We start from the raw sequence: 14,975 nt of genomic DNA on the forward strand, positions 1-14,975 counted from the left end.
CCCACAACCCAAAAAATCAATTTCCTACACAAGTGCAATAGCTTTGTGTATGAGGCCCAATGAAACTTGAGGTTCCACCTATATAACCACATAAAGGATAGACTTTCAACCCAGAATAAGAATATTTTGTGGAGTAACTGTATGCTGTAGCAGATACAAATGATTATGGATAAAATATATGTATTAATGTATCAGATTAAAAATAATGTCCAACCACTATAAATGAATAGCCCTATAGGGCTTATAAGGGGATAGCATAAATTGGAATTATTTGGCACGCAATGAAAATGGTCAACTAAACATTTATAAGAAATATGAATTCACAAAACGAATCAAAATTATCCCCAAAATAAGTTTGTCAGCAGAGAAGTGTTTTAACTATATAACCTTTGTGGCTGGAAGTAGTTGTTATAGATTACATGAAATGCTGGCATTCTTGGTAAATATTTGCCAAAAGAGTTGTTGCACATAGAGTACCTTAATTGTAAAGAAGAAGAACTTCAGGAAGGAGAAGTAATAATTTTTCACTTTTGATTTCTTTGCTATACAAGATGCCACCGTTTTCAGCATAGTATAATGCGCACATTTCAGATGCAAGTTATGTTTGTTTTTATTTTAAGGTTTGCAGAGAATTTCAGCGCGGAAATTGCACACGTGGTGAGAACGACTGCCGTTACGCCCACCCTATAGATATCGCGATGATTGACACAAATGAGAACACTGTTACAGTGTGCATGGATTACATCAAAGGCCGATGCTCAAGAGAGAAATGCAAGTACTTTCACCCTCCGCCGCACCTGCAAGCCAAAATCAAGGCGGCTCAGCACCAGGTGAACCAGACTGCTGCAATGGTAAGTGCGTGACCTTCTTGTGCAAACTTCAGAACATGCGAACAGAAAAGCTCTGAAAGGAAGTTAGGGAGGTCGCCTCACTTAGTATCATCATAGACACTATTTCTAGTTCAGGGCTTTTCTCCAACAAACAATTGATGTAATCTATGGTAGTGAATTTGGGTCAGTTGAAGTAAACCAAGACTGCAATTCCCAGAATGCATCTCACAGGTAAGCGTAGGGCTGGAAATAGTGTTCGTGATTACACGGAATGAGATGGTTACCCTAAAGCACGGATACTCAAAGTACGGCCCGGGGGCCGCATGCGGCCCCCATTACCTTTACATTAGGCCCCCTGGGCAACAGGAGTACAGGGCTGCTGTTCACTCTATTCAGCTCTAACAGAACAATCTTAAATAGAGAAGCAATCCTTTATTTCAAAGTTAACTTGTGTTAAGGAAAGGAAGTAACTAGGGAGTCCTGAGCTTCACTTCAGAAACAGGTTCATTTTTAAAGACATCTTGCATCAAAAGTGTAAAAATATAACAGCTGCTTCAAAATTCAAAAAGTGTATTAAGTTAACATGCAGAACCTAAGTATAATTTATTATATCATTGCAATGAGAAGTATTAATTTAAAAGTGATAGTTTTCAAACATGAATTTAGAAACATTAATTCTTACCCCTACCCTGACAAATACGCGAATAGTGAATTAAGGAGGCAAGTCAGATGTTATGTGCACTTTTTGAGTGGCCCGGGTTCCTTTTATACATGAACAACATTATAGTTCATTAAATAAAATACGGGAGCAGATTTGTACAGTGCAGACCCTGAAATGTCACTGTCCTCATATGTGATAATGAAAAAAAGAAGGGAAAGTGAAATTAAGCAATTGCCTAGCATCACACAATTTGGAAAAGTGGAGAAGCCAAGATTAATCCCAGGTTTTCTAGTTTCATATTGCTCAATTTACTCACTAGATGTATATCCTTCTCTTCACCTACCTGTACCTAATCGCCAATCCTCCTAATCCCCTCACCTGACCGCCCGTCCACTGGCATCAATGCGGCCCTCGGGCACATCACAGACCAAACTTTTTGGCTCCTGAGAAAATGTGTGCGAGTACCCATGCCCTAAAGGAAAAATAAGCTGGGTGGCAAATCGGCACATGGCATCATAGGTCAAGGCAAAGTAAGTGCATGCGCAGGTCACAAGGAGCCAGGGCCATTCCCTCTATAAACAGGCATTGCTCTGAAATACACAAAACAATTAAGTGTCAATGATCAGGTTTCTAATTTTTCAAATGATCTAATTGCAATGATGAGTTAACTTGTTTCCACTCCTCGTACATTAAGGTGATCAAAGGGCTCCTTGTCACAGTGAGTGCATGCTGCTAATGCATTCTGGGAGTTGTAGTCCTGGTTCACATCAGTTGATCCAGTTGAACTAGTACATCTGAAAGTAAGTATTTGTAAAAGATTCTATGTCAGGACCGGAGGCGAGGACTATGCATAACTTTCTCCACTTTATTTCAACAGCAGATTCAAAGAACGTAAAAATATGCAAAGACTACAAGTCCCATGAGTTTTATAGGGTAGAGTCTGAAATAGTCCAATCACAACTCAGCACAGTGTATAAATGGGTATGACGTCCCTTCCTGTTCCTCTTTCTTCACTGCTCGTCAGTTAAGTACAATCTCAATAACGTATATTTTCCTTAACTGTGTGTATTTTATATATTTGTTTTTATTGCTCTTTAAGCGCAGTAGGCTTTTGGCCCAAGCGCTTACTCTCTGACATTTTTTCGCACCTCGATGGAGGTGCGCGCGCGCTTCCTGTCGAACTGTCAGGCGCATCAGCTGTTTCCTGAGGTGGCTCTTACGGAGCGCCTCAGCTGATGACGACGCGCGCTTCAGGGCAACGCTGACAGGAAATTCTTTTAATTCCTGTCACACGTTCGTTTTCCCTGAACCAACCCTCGCTCAGACACCGTTGGTGAACACTTTTTTCAGCAAATTGCCTCATCTAGTGACTAATTTATTTTTCATTATATAATATATATATTTTTCTTCTCAGAATAATTTTGAGCACCAGTGAGGGGGGTGCCCTTTTATTATTTGGGTGTATATATTTTTTAGGATATTTTGTCCTAATCTACATAAAAAAAATATTTAAAAAAGGACATAATTTAAAAAAAAATCTATTATAGTCTTATTTGAGTTTGGTGCTCTCACCCTTATAATGGACCAATCTAGTGGTCACGAAAATGCTTCCTTTCAGGGTGCACAGCATGAATGGCCTTCCCAACGTCTTCCCCCAGAGGTGAGTCAAGTGCTTTCTATGGCTATTTCCAGTGCACTTGCACCTCTTAGGGAACAGGATGATATGCGTGCAAAGAGCATACAGTTTTTTTTTACTGATCCTGTTCAATCCAAACCGGGCCCTAGTGGGGTTAGATTAGGAGGTAAAAAGGCCTCAAAGCATGATGCAGGTCACCTGGAAGGTTTTGATAAACTTACCGAAACCTTCCATAAGAGTGCGCGCACGCTCAAACATTTACCCTACCGGGAGGAAGATAATACTGTGGAAATGAGCGACTTTGTCGCAAAAAATCCAGACCCTTTATTTGGGGTCTCCCTTGGAGGGGAGGGTGTTTCAGATGCTGATTTTTCCTCAGATGAGGAACAAGAATTGAGTAGACTTTGGGGTCCTATCTCCGTTCCCCCAGATTCTCCTGAAGAAGATTCAAATATGTTTAACCCTTCAGAAATTTATCATCCCAGGACTTCTGAATGCGTTCCTGAGCCTAAGGTAGCCGATTATGTGGCTGATAAAATAAGCCAACCCGTAGAGAGGGAGGTCAGAGCTAAACTTAGGGCAGAATATCCCAAACCCTCTTTACCGGGCAAGGTAGCAGTCACTCCCAACATCGACCCAAAGTTATGCACATTTTTTAGTAAATACATTAAAGACCCTAAAAAGGGTATTGACAGATCTTGGAGAAATTGCCAAGACAAACTCCTTGATGTAGTTGGCCCGCTTACCCAGATTATTCAATTAGCGGAGCAAGCTAAGCAATCCGGTACCCCACTCTCGGTAGAGGTTATTGCTGGTTGGGCTCAAAGAGCTAGTTGTCTCTTAGGGAATGCCAACTGTCCTCTTGCTGCAGAACGCAGGCGATCCCTTCCTATTAAAATTGACCCCAAACTTGGCGAGGTAGCTACTTCTGAGGCAGGAGCTATAACCCAAGGAAATCTCTTTGAGGAACCCTTTGTCAAGGAACTAGGCAAATTTGTAGCAACCTTTTCGGCTCTTGACAAAGCCCAAAACTCTATTAAAAAGATTTTCCCTTTTAAGGTTTTTGCTGGGAGCGGACGAGGAAGGGGTCGCTCCTCTGACCGTCTTTACCATCAAGGCCCCTCTAGAGGATACCCAAAGAGGAACAATGGCTGAATGATGGCCTTAAGGAACATTCTATCCCTCTCGAGGTTCCGGCAGAGCCAAAGGAGGAGGAGCTAATGCACCAGTAGGAGTTTCTGGTAAGCATTACCCCTTCTTTCCCTCTAGAACTGGGGAGAAGGCTTCTGAGATTTGCTCAAATTTGGAAGACAATAACAAAGGATCCTTGGATCCTTCAAACAGTTTGTGGTTTTCACATAGAATTCTACGGCACTCCAATACAGCATTCTCGGCCCAGACCTTTAGTTTTCCCATCTCAGGAGATGAATCTCATAGATCTAGAGGTTGAAGATATCCTACCGAAAAAAAGCCACTTGCAGATCTACTCTTCATCCGAATGGGTTTTTAAGCAACATTTTTCTGGTGGAAAAGAAATACAAGGGTTTTCGTCCTGTAATAAACTTGAGAGATTTCAATGAATGGATAGTTTATCAGCACTTCAAAAATGAAGGCATTCATCTATTGAGGGATATTGTACTTCCAAATGATTGGATGATCAGACTGGACCTCAAAGATGCAAATCTTTCAGTCCCCGTTTTTTCTCCTCACCGGAGAGTTCTTCAGTTTTCATGGAAAGGTCACATATACGAGTTCCAAACTCTCCCTTTCGGCCTATCCTCAGCTCCATGGTGTTTTACCAAACTCATGAGGCTGGTAGTAGAATTCCTTCATACCAGGGGAATAAGGATGATAATTTATCTGGACGATATTCTTCTGATGGACCAATCAGTTCACTTCCAATCTAAGCATGACTTGTTCTCCTTCAGAATCTCAGATTTGTGACCAATGAATCTAAATCAGAATTAATTCCAACCCAAAAAACAGTCTTTCTAGGTTTCCTCATAAATTCTGTCACAGCTTCTCTCAGCCTTCCATTATCAAAGCTTTCCAAGATTCTGAAAGAACTCAACAAGGTTCTCAGAAGGGAGAGAATTTCACTTTGTCAGTTGGCCAGGATTGTGGGACCTCTATCCTCTTCAATCCAAGCCATCTTCCCAGGTCCTCTTCACTATCGTGCTTTACAAAAAATAAAAGCTTCTCACCTCAGAAAGTGTCTAACTTATTCAGACATGATTTCCTTATCTCCAGAGGCTAAAAATGGAACTACAATGGTGGATAGACCGTATGGAAGCCTGGAATGGCACGGTGATTTTTGGTACTGTACCAGACATGACTATAGAATCAGACGCCAGTCGTCTGGGATGGGGAGCCAGATGTGGGGAAATTTCCGTGGGAGGCAGATGTTCAGAGGAGAAATTCTCTCTCCATATCAATTGTCTAGAACTCCTGGCCGGATCTTTTGCAATCAAGTCCCTCACAAAGGACAAGGTGTGTTGTTCATTCTTTTGAGGATGGACAACATATCAGCGGTCCAGTATATCAATTGACTGGGAGGCACTCGATTGAAGGCCTTTTCAGAACTAGTGAAATATTTCTGGCATTATTGCCTTCAGAAACAGATCTCGTAGTGGCAGAGTATCTTTCGGGGATTAAGAACACAGTAGCAGACTGGAACTCCAGGAACTTCACGGACAGCACTGATTGGAATTTGGATCTGCAAAGTTTTCTAGCCCTGATGGAATGGTGGGGACCTTGCAATCTAGACCTTTTTGCATCCCGTCTCAATCACCAACTGACGAGATATGTCAGCTGGAGACCGGAACCGGGAGCAATAGCAATAGATTATTTTCTTCAAGATTGCTCAAAAGACCTTCTGTATGCGTTCCCCCCCCTTCATAATGATTTCCAGAGTTGCAGCTCAGGCAAGATGTCAAATGGCGTCCTTGATTCTAATGACTCCGATTGGAAATCTCAAGCATGGTTCCTGACTATCATGGAGTTGTCTTGGGATCTTCCGATCCATTTACCATCATTCCCTTCGATTCTTCTTGATCACCAAGGGTCTCCTCACCCGTTGGCTCTCCAAGGTCATCTTTTTCTCATGGGCTGGAGGATTTCCGGGGATGTTGGAAAAACAGACTCCTTTCAAATGAAGCTAATAACTTCATCCAACGGGCCTGGTCCACTAGTACCACCAACACATACAGATTGGCGTGGAACCAATGGAATCGTTGGTGTGTGGCAAAACATATTGATTTGTTGGGGGCACAACTTACGTATATCCTAAATTTCTTGGCAGAACTTGCCCACTGTGGTCTGGCTTATCGTACCATTAACACCTTTAGGTCAGCCATATCTGCAGGACATATAGCCATCAACAACAAACCAGTAGGTGAACATCCATAGGTATGTAAGTTAATGAAGGGCATTCCTCTTTCTAAGCCCCCTGAGCCCAGATATTCAGGTTTATTGGACATGAATGTAATTTGAAATTTCCTCTCCCAGTGGCACGATAATCATCTCTTATCTCGTAAACAAATTTCGGCTAAATTGGCGATTCTACTCTGTCTCATTTCCTATAAATGAGTATCTGATGTTAGAGCCTTAGATCTCTCTGCTAGAGCCTTTACTCTGCAAGGTGTAACTTTCACTATCTCTAGGAGAACCAAAACCAATATCAGAGTGGTTTCTTATCCGGCTTTTTCATCAAAAATAATGTGTAGTAAATTGTATCAACACATATGAGGACATTACGTTGGACGTCAGACCTGCGGGTGAGAATCAACTTCTCATTGCCTTACAGAAACCCTTTAAAGCAGTTTCATCTCCTACTATTGCTAGGTGGGTTAGATGGATCATGGCAGAGGCAGGTATTGACATCCATAGACTTGGAGTTCATTCCACCAGAAGAGCAATGGTTTCTAAAGCCATACAGGTAGGTGGTAGACTTGACGACATCATGAATGCAGCGGATTGGTCTTCGGATTCCACCTTCAAAAGTTATATTTTAAACCTATTTTAGAACCTGCATCTCTGGTTGTAAGTAAGATTTAAACTTGCATAATCCTCGCCTCCGGTCCTGAAATAGAATGAAAAATTTCCTAGCTAACGAGAAGGAAAGTTTCATTTCTATTAAGGACACAGAGGCGCGGAGTATCCCACCCAGGCATTTGATCTTCATAGCCTGCTACTGTTATTTCTCTTACTCTAGTAAGTAACCTTTTATTGCAATGCTGTTAATGCTTTAAATTTTGATTGTTGCATACAATTAATCTCATTATGACTAATTATCTTTCTTTCAGCATTGTACTTTCTCTTATGAATCTTATCAATGTTGTATAATGAACTGGATAAAGTGTTTATAATTATTCTATTTGCACAGGCAATAATCAAGGAATGGACTAACCTACTTTCATCTTTAACTTCCCCGAGTGAAGAAGAGGAACAGGAAGGGACGTCATACCTATTTATACACTGTGCTGTGTTGTGATTGGAGTATTACAGACTCTAAACTATAAGGTTCATGGGACTTGTAGTCTTTGCATATTTTTTACTTTTATTACGTTCTTTGAATCTGCTGTTGAAATAAAGTGAAGAAAGTTATGCATAATCCTCACCTCCGTGTCCTTAATAGAATTGAAACTTTCCTTCTCGTTAGCTAGGACATTTTTTGTTCCACAGTGACAGGGAGTCATTTGGTAGCTTTGATGCAGCTAGTGATGTCATAGGCAGGAGGAGTTGCACTCTCTTGAAATTAGTTAAGTGTAATTAAAACCATACCAGGTAGCCTGCAATCACTCCTGGAGCACTTATTATCATGGTAGAGAGAATGGAGTGCTTGTAAGGGGAGAAGCCATTTAAGCTGCTGTCATTAACAAACACATTCTAGTCTGCGTGACCTTACGGCGAAATAGCATTGCACAACATGTCAGAACAATTTCTGGCGAAAATAGGCCTTTCATAAAACATTGCGAAACATTTGCACATTTTCCCTTTTTTAACCTTCAAGCGGAAAAACAGGTTTCCACGAGGAGAAATACTGCAATTACTTACCGGTAATTGCATCACATGGCTACCTCACATGTGATTAACCCTATCTTCCCCTACTCTTAAATTTGATGGTACTTCGTTTCCTTTACTACTTTGAAAAGTTGTGTGTAGTAGTTTTACGACTATCTGAGAAAAAAAAACCAGAACATCTGAGGGTGTTCATTAACATTTTACTGGGGAAGCCTCCCAGGATTATACAGTGCCCCACCCATGGTCAATACCATGCTCAGAAGGAAAATCCCCAAAGCTGGTGGATTGTCCACGAAGTATATCTGATCAGTGGACGAAAATGTCATCCGATGCTTGTTCTGTAAATCAGGGTTCCTCTTATGTACATAGAAAACTTTCTAAATGGTGGGCAAAGGCCAGGACATGATACTAAACAGGAATATACATAAAATAGAAAACTTTTCTGTTTGTATTTACTTTGTCAGGGTTGTTCACGCCGCTCTAGAACAAATTTAATAGTGTTTTCTAATTATGTTTGCCGTTTGAAGTATGTTACATAGAAGGGCTAAAAATACTCGCTATAGGTGATTTTTGCTTAATTTTGTTCCAGCCGAGATATTAAAATACTAGTGGTGCTAATAGAAAACTGGTCAGGTGACAACCCTAGTTGCTACCTATGTGCATCACACACAGCAGCAGCAAATCTGGCTGACTGGTGCATTTTCCACGGATGGGTGTTCTCTGCACCCAAAGGTATCGGAACCTGTCAGTCTCTCATTTGTTCACTTTTTCCACACCGGTTTGACGTCGGTGCACAAATCTTGTTAGTAATAAGCCACTTTATATCCTTAAATAAAAAAATTTAACAATCTAACCATTCTGAAAAAAGAATACAATATAGCCGTAGTTTCTTTGGTTTGTGGAACAAGCAGTCTTACATTGCAACTATTTCTGACTTCATACTCCGACGCTGGATTTTCTTCATTAGATTATTAAATGGTAATTTGTAGCAACAGTGAGTTCGATATTAAGAGCAACTGTACGTCTGTAACTACTTATAGATAGGCCTATTTGCGTGGGTGAACTATATTAAAACCAGTTTGTTGGGCCACGCGTCGACGTAACGAGATCACATCATCACGCTGGGATAGCTCCGCCCTCTGGTTTGAGAAAGGCTGTACAAAAGGGAGCAGTCATCAGCAAGACTTTTCAATGCATTAGTTTATGGTTGATACTGGTCAGTGTGAGCGCTCTTGATTGATCTTGTAGTGTCTGATATGGAATTGCGCATATGGACCTGCGTGGCATTGATTGTAGATACTGTTTTCAGAAACCGCCGTAGGGCCTTTTTCTCTGCTTTGGCCCCATCTACTAATTCCAGCTCACAGCACTCATCCGGTGACAGCCTCCCACACGAGATAACATGTTGGCACTATAATAATAGTAAGTGTGTACCAAATTAACTCATCGCTGATTGCAAACTTCCCACTTGACGACATAAGATACGTAAATCTTTCCCATAGAGCCGTAACACATTAAACACTTAATATTTAACATTGCTACCTTCCAGCGATAAACTCCCACACAAGATAAAGTGCTGATAGTTTAGTATTTCGTTCCTATTTTCACATTTCAAAACAGACAAACTTCACTATTAAAAACATAAGCTATGTATTTGTCATGTGTGGTTGCATTACACTTTAAACGCGTTATTTAACCCTGGTCAGATTCTTCAATTCCAGCCAAGTTTTTGCGACACTGAATATTTCATGGGGTTGTATACACTGCATTATAAAGATATACATTTTAGTTTTTAAACAGTAACGACCACCTAATGTTCTGCATCTTTAAAATGAATATATTGTGTATTCCATTCATTATTTCTCTGTCAATTCACAGCAAGCATTGTCAAAGCCAATAGGTTTCGGCTATGCCCAAGCTGTTTGCTTTGTCAATGTGAATGTCTTTTAGCCATGCTGTCTAGCAGCACATCAGAAACATCTCCCTGCGGGGAGCAGCATAAATGCCCAGGCACTGAAAACCATTGGTCTCCACTTGGAGCATCTGAGGAAAGATGGTTCACAGGGGTGTCAGTGCACTGACTTTCCCCAATAGATATGGTAACCAGAGTGAGCCCCAATCTGGATGATAGCCAAAATCATAATCGCTGGCTCGGTGACATAGAGCAGTATATCATCTGCATAAAGCAAGACTTTTCATCACTACTGTCAGCATCAGAGATTTTGAATCTTTGAATGTCAGGAAAGGCACAGATCATAGCGGCTAAGGGCTCCAGGTTGAGGGCAAAAAGCAAGGAGGACAGGGGGCATCCCATTGGGTGCGCTGTCCAATCAGTAAGGCTGGCGAGAGAATGGTGTTCACCCTCACCGCCTTAGGTGAGGGTTGGTAGAGTATTGAAATCCATTGTCTATATTTGGGGCTAAATCCTACTTTTCTCAGTATCTGATGACAAAAGGGCCAGACGATTGCGTGAAATGCCTTTTCAGCATCTAACGCTAGAAATACATGGGGTTCCTCCCGTTAGCAAACCTCCACCATCCAGTTATGTAGACGACGGAGGTTGAGTCTGGTCGACCTGCCGGGCATGCCTGACTGGTCTCTGTGTATAAGCGGGACTATCACCGTTAAGAGTCTGATGGCCAGAATTGTGGCCAGCACCTTTGTTTTGATGTTTATAGGGAGGTCGAGCAGCTGGTCTCTGGCTTACCCTTCTTGTGTATCACTGCAGTGGTAGCACATTGTAAATATGACGGGAGCTCACCCTTGGCCCAGGCCTCTTGAAGAATTCAGCCAGGAGGCCATTTTGTCCGGGCGTCTTCCCTGCTTTCAATTTTGCAATGGCCCCCTAGACCTCCTCAACTGTGATTTCCTCTTCTAGCGCCAGTTGGTCCACGGCAGGCACCACTGGAATGTCTAAGTTATCTAAGTAGGTGCTTCATGTCTACCAGCGGTCTGGCCCTATAAAATGAGGTATAAAACCATGCAAAGGCCTCCACAATTTCGTTGTCTATCAAGTGGGAAGCTCCGGTCTCATCAGTGATACATCGCACCCAGCGTGGCTCTACCTCTCTCCTACTTAGCCAGCCTAGCAACTTGCCTGATTGGTCCTGGGCATCATAAAGCTTATGCTGTGTGGCAAGCAGCTGCTTTTTTGCCTCCCTCTGGGCCAGGTCCTGATATTCCCTCTTGAGCATCTCTAAAGTGTAGAGGATTTGTGGATCTGTCCGGGCCCCGGAGGACTCCTCAAGGTCCTTGAGCTGACACTCAAGCTCCTCTATCTCCGCCTTTGCTTTAGGTTTCTTACGTGCCAGTACATTCTGCGTCCTATCAGTCAGGACTGTCTTATAAGCTTCCCAAAGCACTATTGCCGAATCTACCATCACCTTGTTTTGTTTGAAGTACAATTCTGAGTCGATCTGTATCTTCTGGGCAACCTCCACATCAGCCAATCAGGATTCTTACGAAGCGTGACTATTCACCCATAAGGTCTCAAGGCGCTGATTGGGGGCGGCGATGGATCTGCGGTTTAGTTGAAGAGTTAGGTCTTGAGGTTCTCCCTGAGTTGAGGCAGTGATGGTGATTGCCTGAGGTGCAGAGGTAGGGAGTTCCAGAACTTCGCAGCAAGATAGGAGAAGGATCTTCCTTCAGCTGTGGTCTTCCGGATCTGTAGGATGGTGGCCAGGGCCAGTTGAGCGGAGATGTCTGGTAGGAGTGTAGGAGAGGCGATGGTTGAGGTATGCAGGTCTGGAGTTGTGGAGGGCATTGTAGGCGTGCTTGAGGAGTGTCAGAGGAGCTTGAAGGTAATTCTTTTGTTGATAGTTAGCCAGTGAAGGTCTCTCAGGTGACCAATGATGTGGCTGTGGCATGGGATGTTCAGGATGAGTATGGCTGAGGCATTCTGGATGTTCTGCAGTTTCTTTAGGAGTTTCAGGGTGGTACCGGCATAGAGTGCATTGCCGTAGGTGAGTCTGCTGCTGACGAGCACATGGTTTTCCTGGACTCAGTGAGGATCCACTTGAAGATCTTATGAAGCAGACGGAGCTTGTGGAAGAAGGAGGATATAACTGCATTGATTTGGTGGTTCATTGAGCACAAGGAGTCCAGGATGATGCTGAGGTTTCGTGCGTGGTCCTTGGGTGTGGGTGGGGACGGTTCTTATTGCTGCGGGCCACCAGGAGTTGTCCCAGGTGGAGCCTAGGATGAGGACTTCGGTCTTGTCTGAGTTAAGCTTGAGGCAGCTGCCCTTCGTCCAGGTGGCGACTGCCTTCATCCCATTGTAGAAGTTGCTCTTGGCGGCTGTGGGTTGGTCTTTGAGGGAGGGAATCAGCTGGATGTCGTCGGCATAGGAGACTATGTTGAATCCATGGCTTTTGACGATGGCTGCAAGCGGGACCATGTAGATATTGAAGTGCCTCAGGGAAGATCCCTGAGGCACTCCACAACTGACCTTTGTGGGTTCTGAGTTGAACAGTGGAAGTCTGACTCTCTGTGCTCGGCTGGTTAGGAAGGAGTGGATCCATTCTAGGGCTTTGTTGTGAATGCCTGTATCGTGGAGTCTTGCGCTGAGGATGTGGTGGGAGGCGGTGTCAAAGACGGTTGAGAGGTCCAAGAGGATGAGGGCAGCAGTTTCGCCTCAGTCGAGGAAGGTGTGAATGTTATCTGTAGCAGTGAGGAGAGCGGTCTCAGTGCTGTGGTTGCTTTTGAAGCCCGTTTGGGAGATGTCCAGGATGTGGTTCTTTTTGATGATATCTTTCTCAATTAATTTGTCTGAGAAGGGGAGCAGCGAGATAAGTCTGTAGTTCTTGAGGTCCGTCAAGTCAGGAGAGGGTTCCTTTAGCAGGGGGTGGATCTCTGCATGCTTCCAGTCTTCCGGGAAGGTGACAGACTCGATGGAGCAGTTGATGGTGCACTAGAGTTTGCGTGTGGAGGCGGTGCCGGCTCTGATGAAGATGTGGTAAGGGCAGGGATCGAAGGGAGCTCCAGAGTGGATGCTCTTCATGATCCTGAGAGTGTCATCAGAGGTGAGGGTGGTCCAGTTGGGCATGGTCTGCTGCGGTCTGGAGCCATTGGATGCGGTGGTTGCCGGTGGAGTGGATGGGTCTTGGGCTGCAAAGCTGTAAATGATCTCCTTGATCTTGCAGTGGAAGAAGGTGGTGAGGTTGTCACAGAAGTTTGGAGAGGGGAATGTCTCCTGTCTCTGTGTTGGGTTTGGCGAATTCTTTGACTTTGGCAAAGAGTTCTTTGCTTTTGTGTGTGCTGGCATTGATTTGTTCCTGTATGGCTAAATTCTTTGGTGTTCTGATGAGGTGGTGGTGACGGCGATTTTTAAGGCTGCATGGTCTGCCATGATCTTGCTGTCCTCCATCTTTTATCAGCCGTCTGCTGGTGTGCTTGGACTCTTGGAGGGCGAGGGAGAACCAGCTGGCTTTTTTGGAGGGCTGCTTGTCTAAGGGTTTCTTGAGTGGAGCCAGTGTGTTGGTGCAGCCAGAAATCCAGTGGTGAAGGTTGTGTGCTGAGATGTTGGCGCCCGTGGATGTCAGTTTGCTGAGGGAGGTGGTGAGCTGGTCTTCAGTGACTTTGTTCCAGCTTCTGCGAGGATTGTGGTGGGTGTGGTGGCATACAGTGGGTTTGATGAAGGAGAAGTGGACGCAGTGGTAGTCGGTCCAGTGTGGCTTGGAGATGTGGCTGACAGAGACGTTGTTGCTTGCGGTCCAGGCGTGTGTTCTGCTGAGTGGGTTGGAGTTATGACCAGTTGTTTGAGTCCGATGAAGGTAAGGTTCTCCAGTAGGGATGAGGTGTTGTGGAAGTTGAGGTCACCAAGGAGGATGTTGTCCATTGAGGTGAGAGCATGGTGAGCAATGAAGTCGGCTATGGCTTCACTGAACAGGGGCGGGGTCGGGGAGGTCTGTAGACGAGGGTGCCATGGAGGGTGGCGTTCGGCTTGGTCTGGATCTGGAAGTGGGGTTGCCCCATGTCGGGTGAGAGGTTGTCGGAGCTGGTTGTGAGGCGGATGGTGTTTTTGTGTCGGATGGGGATGCCTCTTCCCGGTTGGTTGACGCAGTCCTTGTGGATGATTTTGTAGCCGTCAGAGAGGGCAGTTCCAATGTCCAGAGCTGAGGTGGAGGTCATCCAGGTTTCTGTAAAGAAGGTGACGTCTGAAGAGATGGAGTCGATTAGGTCCCAGATCTCCACGGCATGTCTTTTGAGGGAGCAGGTGTTAGGTAGGATGTATCTGAGGTGGTTGGGTCTGGTTCTTGAGGGTAGTGCCGTCGGTGGGCCTGGTGTGCGAAGAGAGATGGCGCAGTTGTGGCAGGTGAATGGGCCTTAAGTGTTTGGTGATGCAAGCTGGCAGGCGGTGGACCAGCCGTGCTTGAGTGCTTGGAGGGTGCAGGAGTCGTTCCTTTGGATGTTCCGAGGACCAGGGTCTGTTTCTCTAGGTGCGGTCCAGGCACAAACGGGCTTGCCTGTGGCACGCTTTTGGCACCCCGGCAGCACGCCTGTTCCATGCAGCCGCCGTTAAGTAGTGCTTGGGGAGTGCTGGACAGCTGGGAAGCAGGAAGTTGGAAAACAGCACTGGAGGGGGGTGAGACCATGGGGGATGAGCAGCAGCAAAAGCGCAGAAAGGAAAAAAAGGCATAAAAAAAGAGGCAAAATTAGAGAAAGTGAAAGAAAGCAGTAATAGATGAGAAGGAAGGTGAAAAAGGAGCAGAGGAGCAGAAAAACGGAGGGCAGAGAGCAACAACAGAGCAGAGATGCTCTGTATTGGACCACCAGGGATGATGCGCAGGCAGGTGCCTGTAGGTGGAGGAGGGCCTCAAACTTAGGA

General features: G+C 44.5%; 1 protein-coding gene across 7 annotated transcripts in view; it reads left to right on the forward strand.

The window, feature by feature from the left end:
- MBNL3 (muscleblind like splicing regulator 3) overlaps nt 1–14,975 on the forward strand; it is a 525,152-nt gene that overhangs the window by 424,805 nt on the left and 85,372 nt on the right. For all 7 annotated transcript variants that reach the window (XR_011199288.1, XM_069212526.1, XM_069212525.1 and 4 more), the window contains exon 5: nt 621–851. Coding sequence is in view for 6 of the 7 variants with exons in the window: in XM_069212526.1 (XP_069068627.1) it covers nt 621–851 (231 nt within the window). In the remaining variant the exon portion in view is untranslated. The remainder of the gene's footprint in view (nt 1–620; nt 852–14,975) is intronic.

Source organism: Pleurodeles waltl, chromosome 2_1 (genome assembly GCF_031143425.1).
Source record: "Pleurodeles waltl isolate 20211129_DDA chromosome 2_1, aPleWal1.hap1.20221129, whole genome shotgun sequence".
Taxonomy (NCBI): domain Eukaryota; kingdom Metazoa; phylum Chordata; class Amphibia; order Caudata; family Salamandridae; genus Pleurodeles; species Pleurodeles waltl.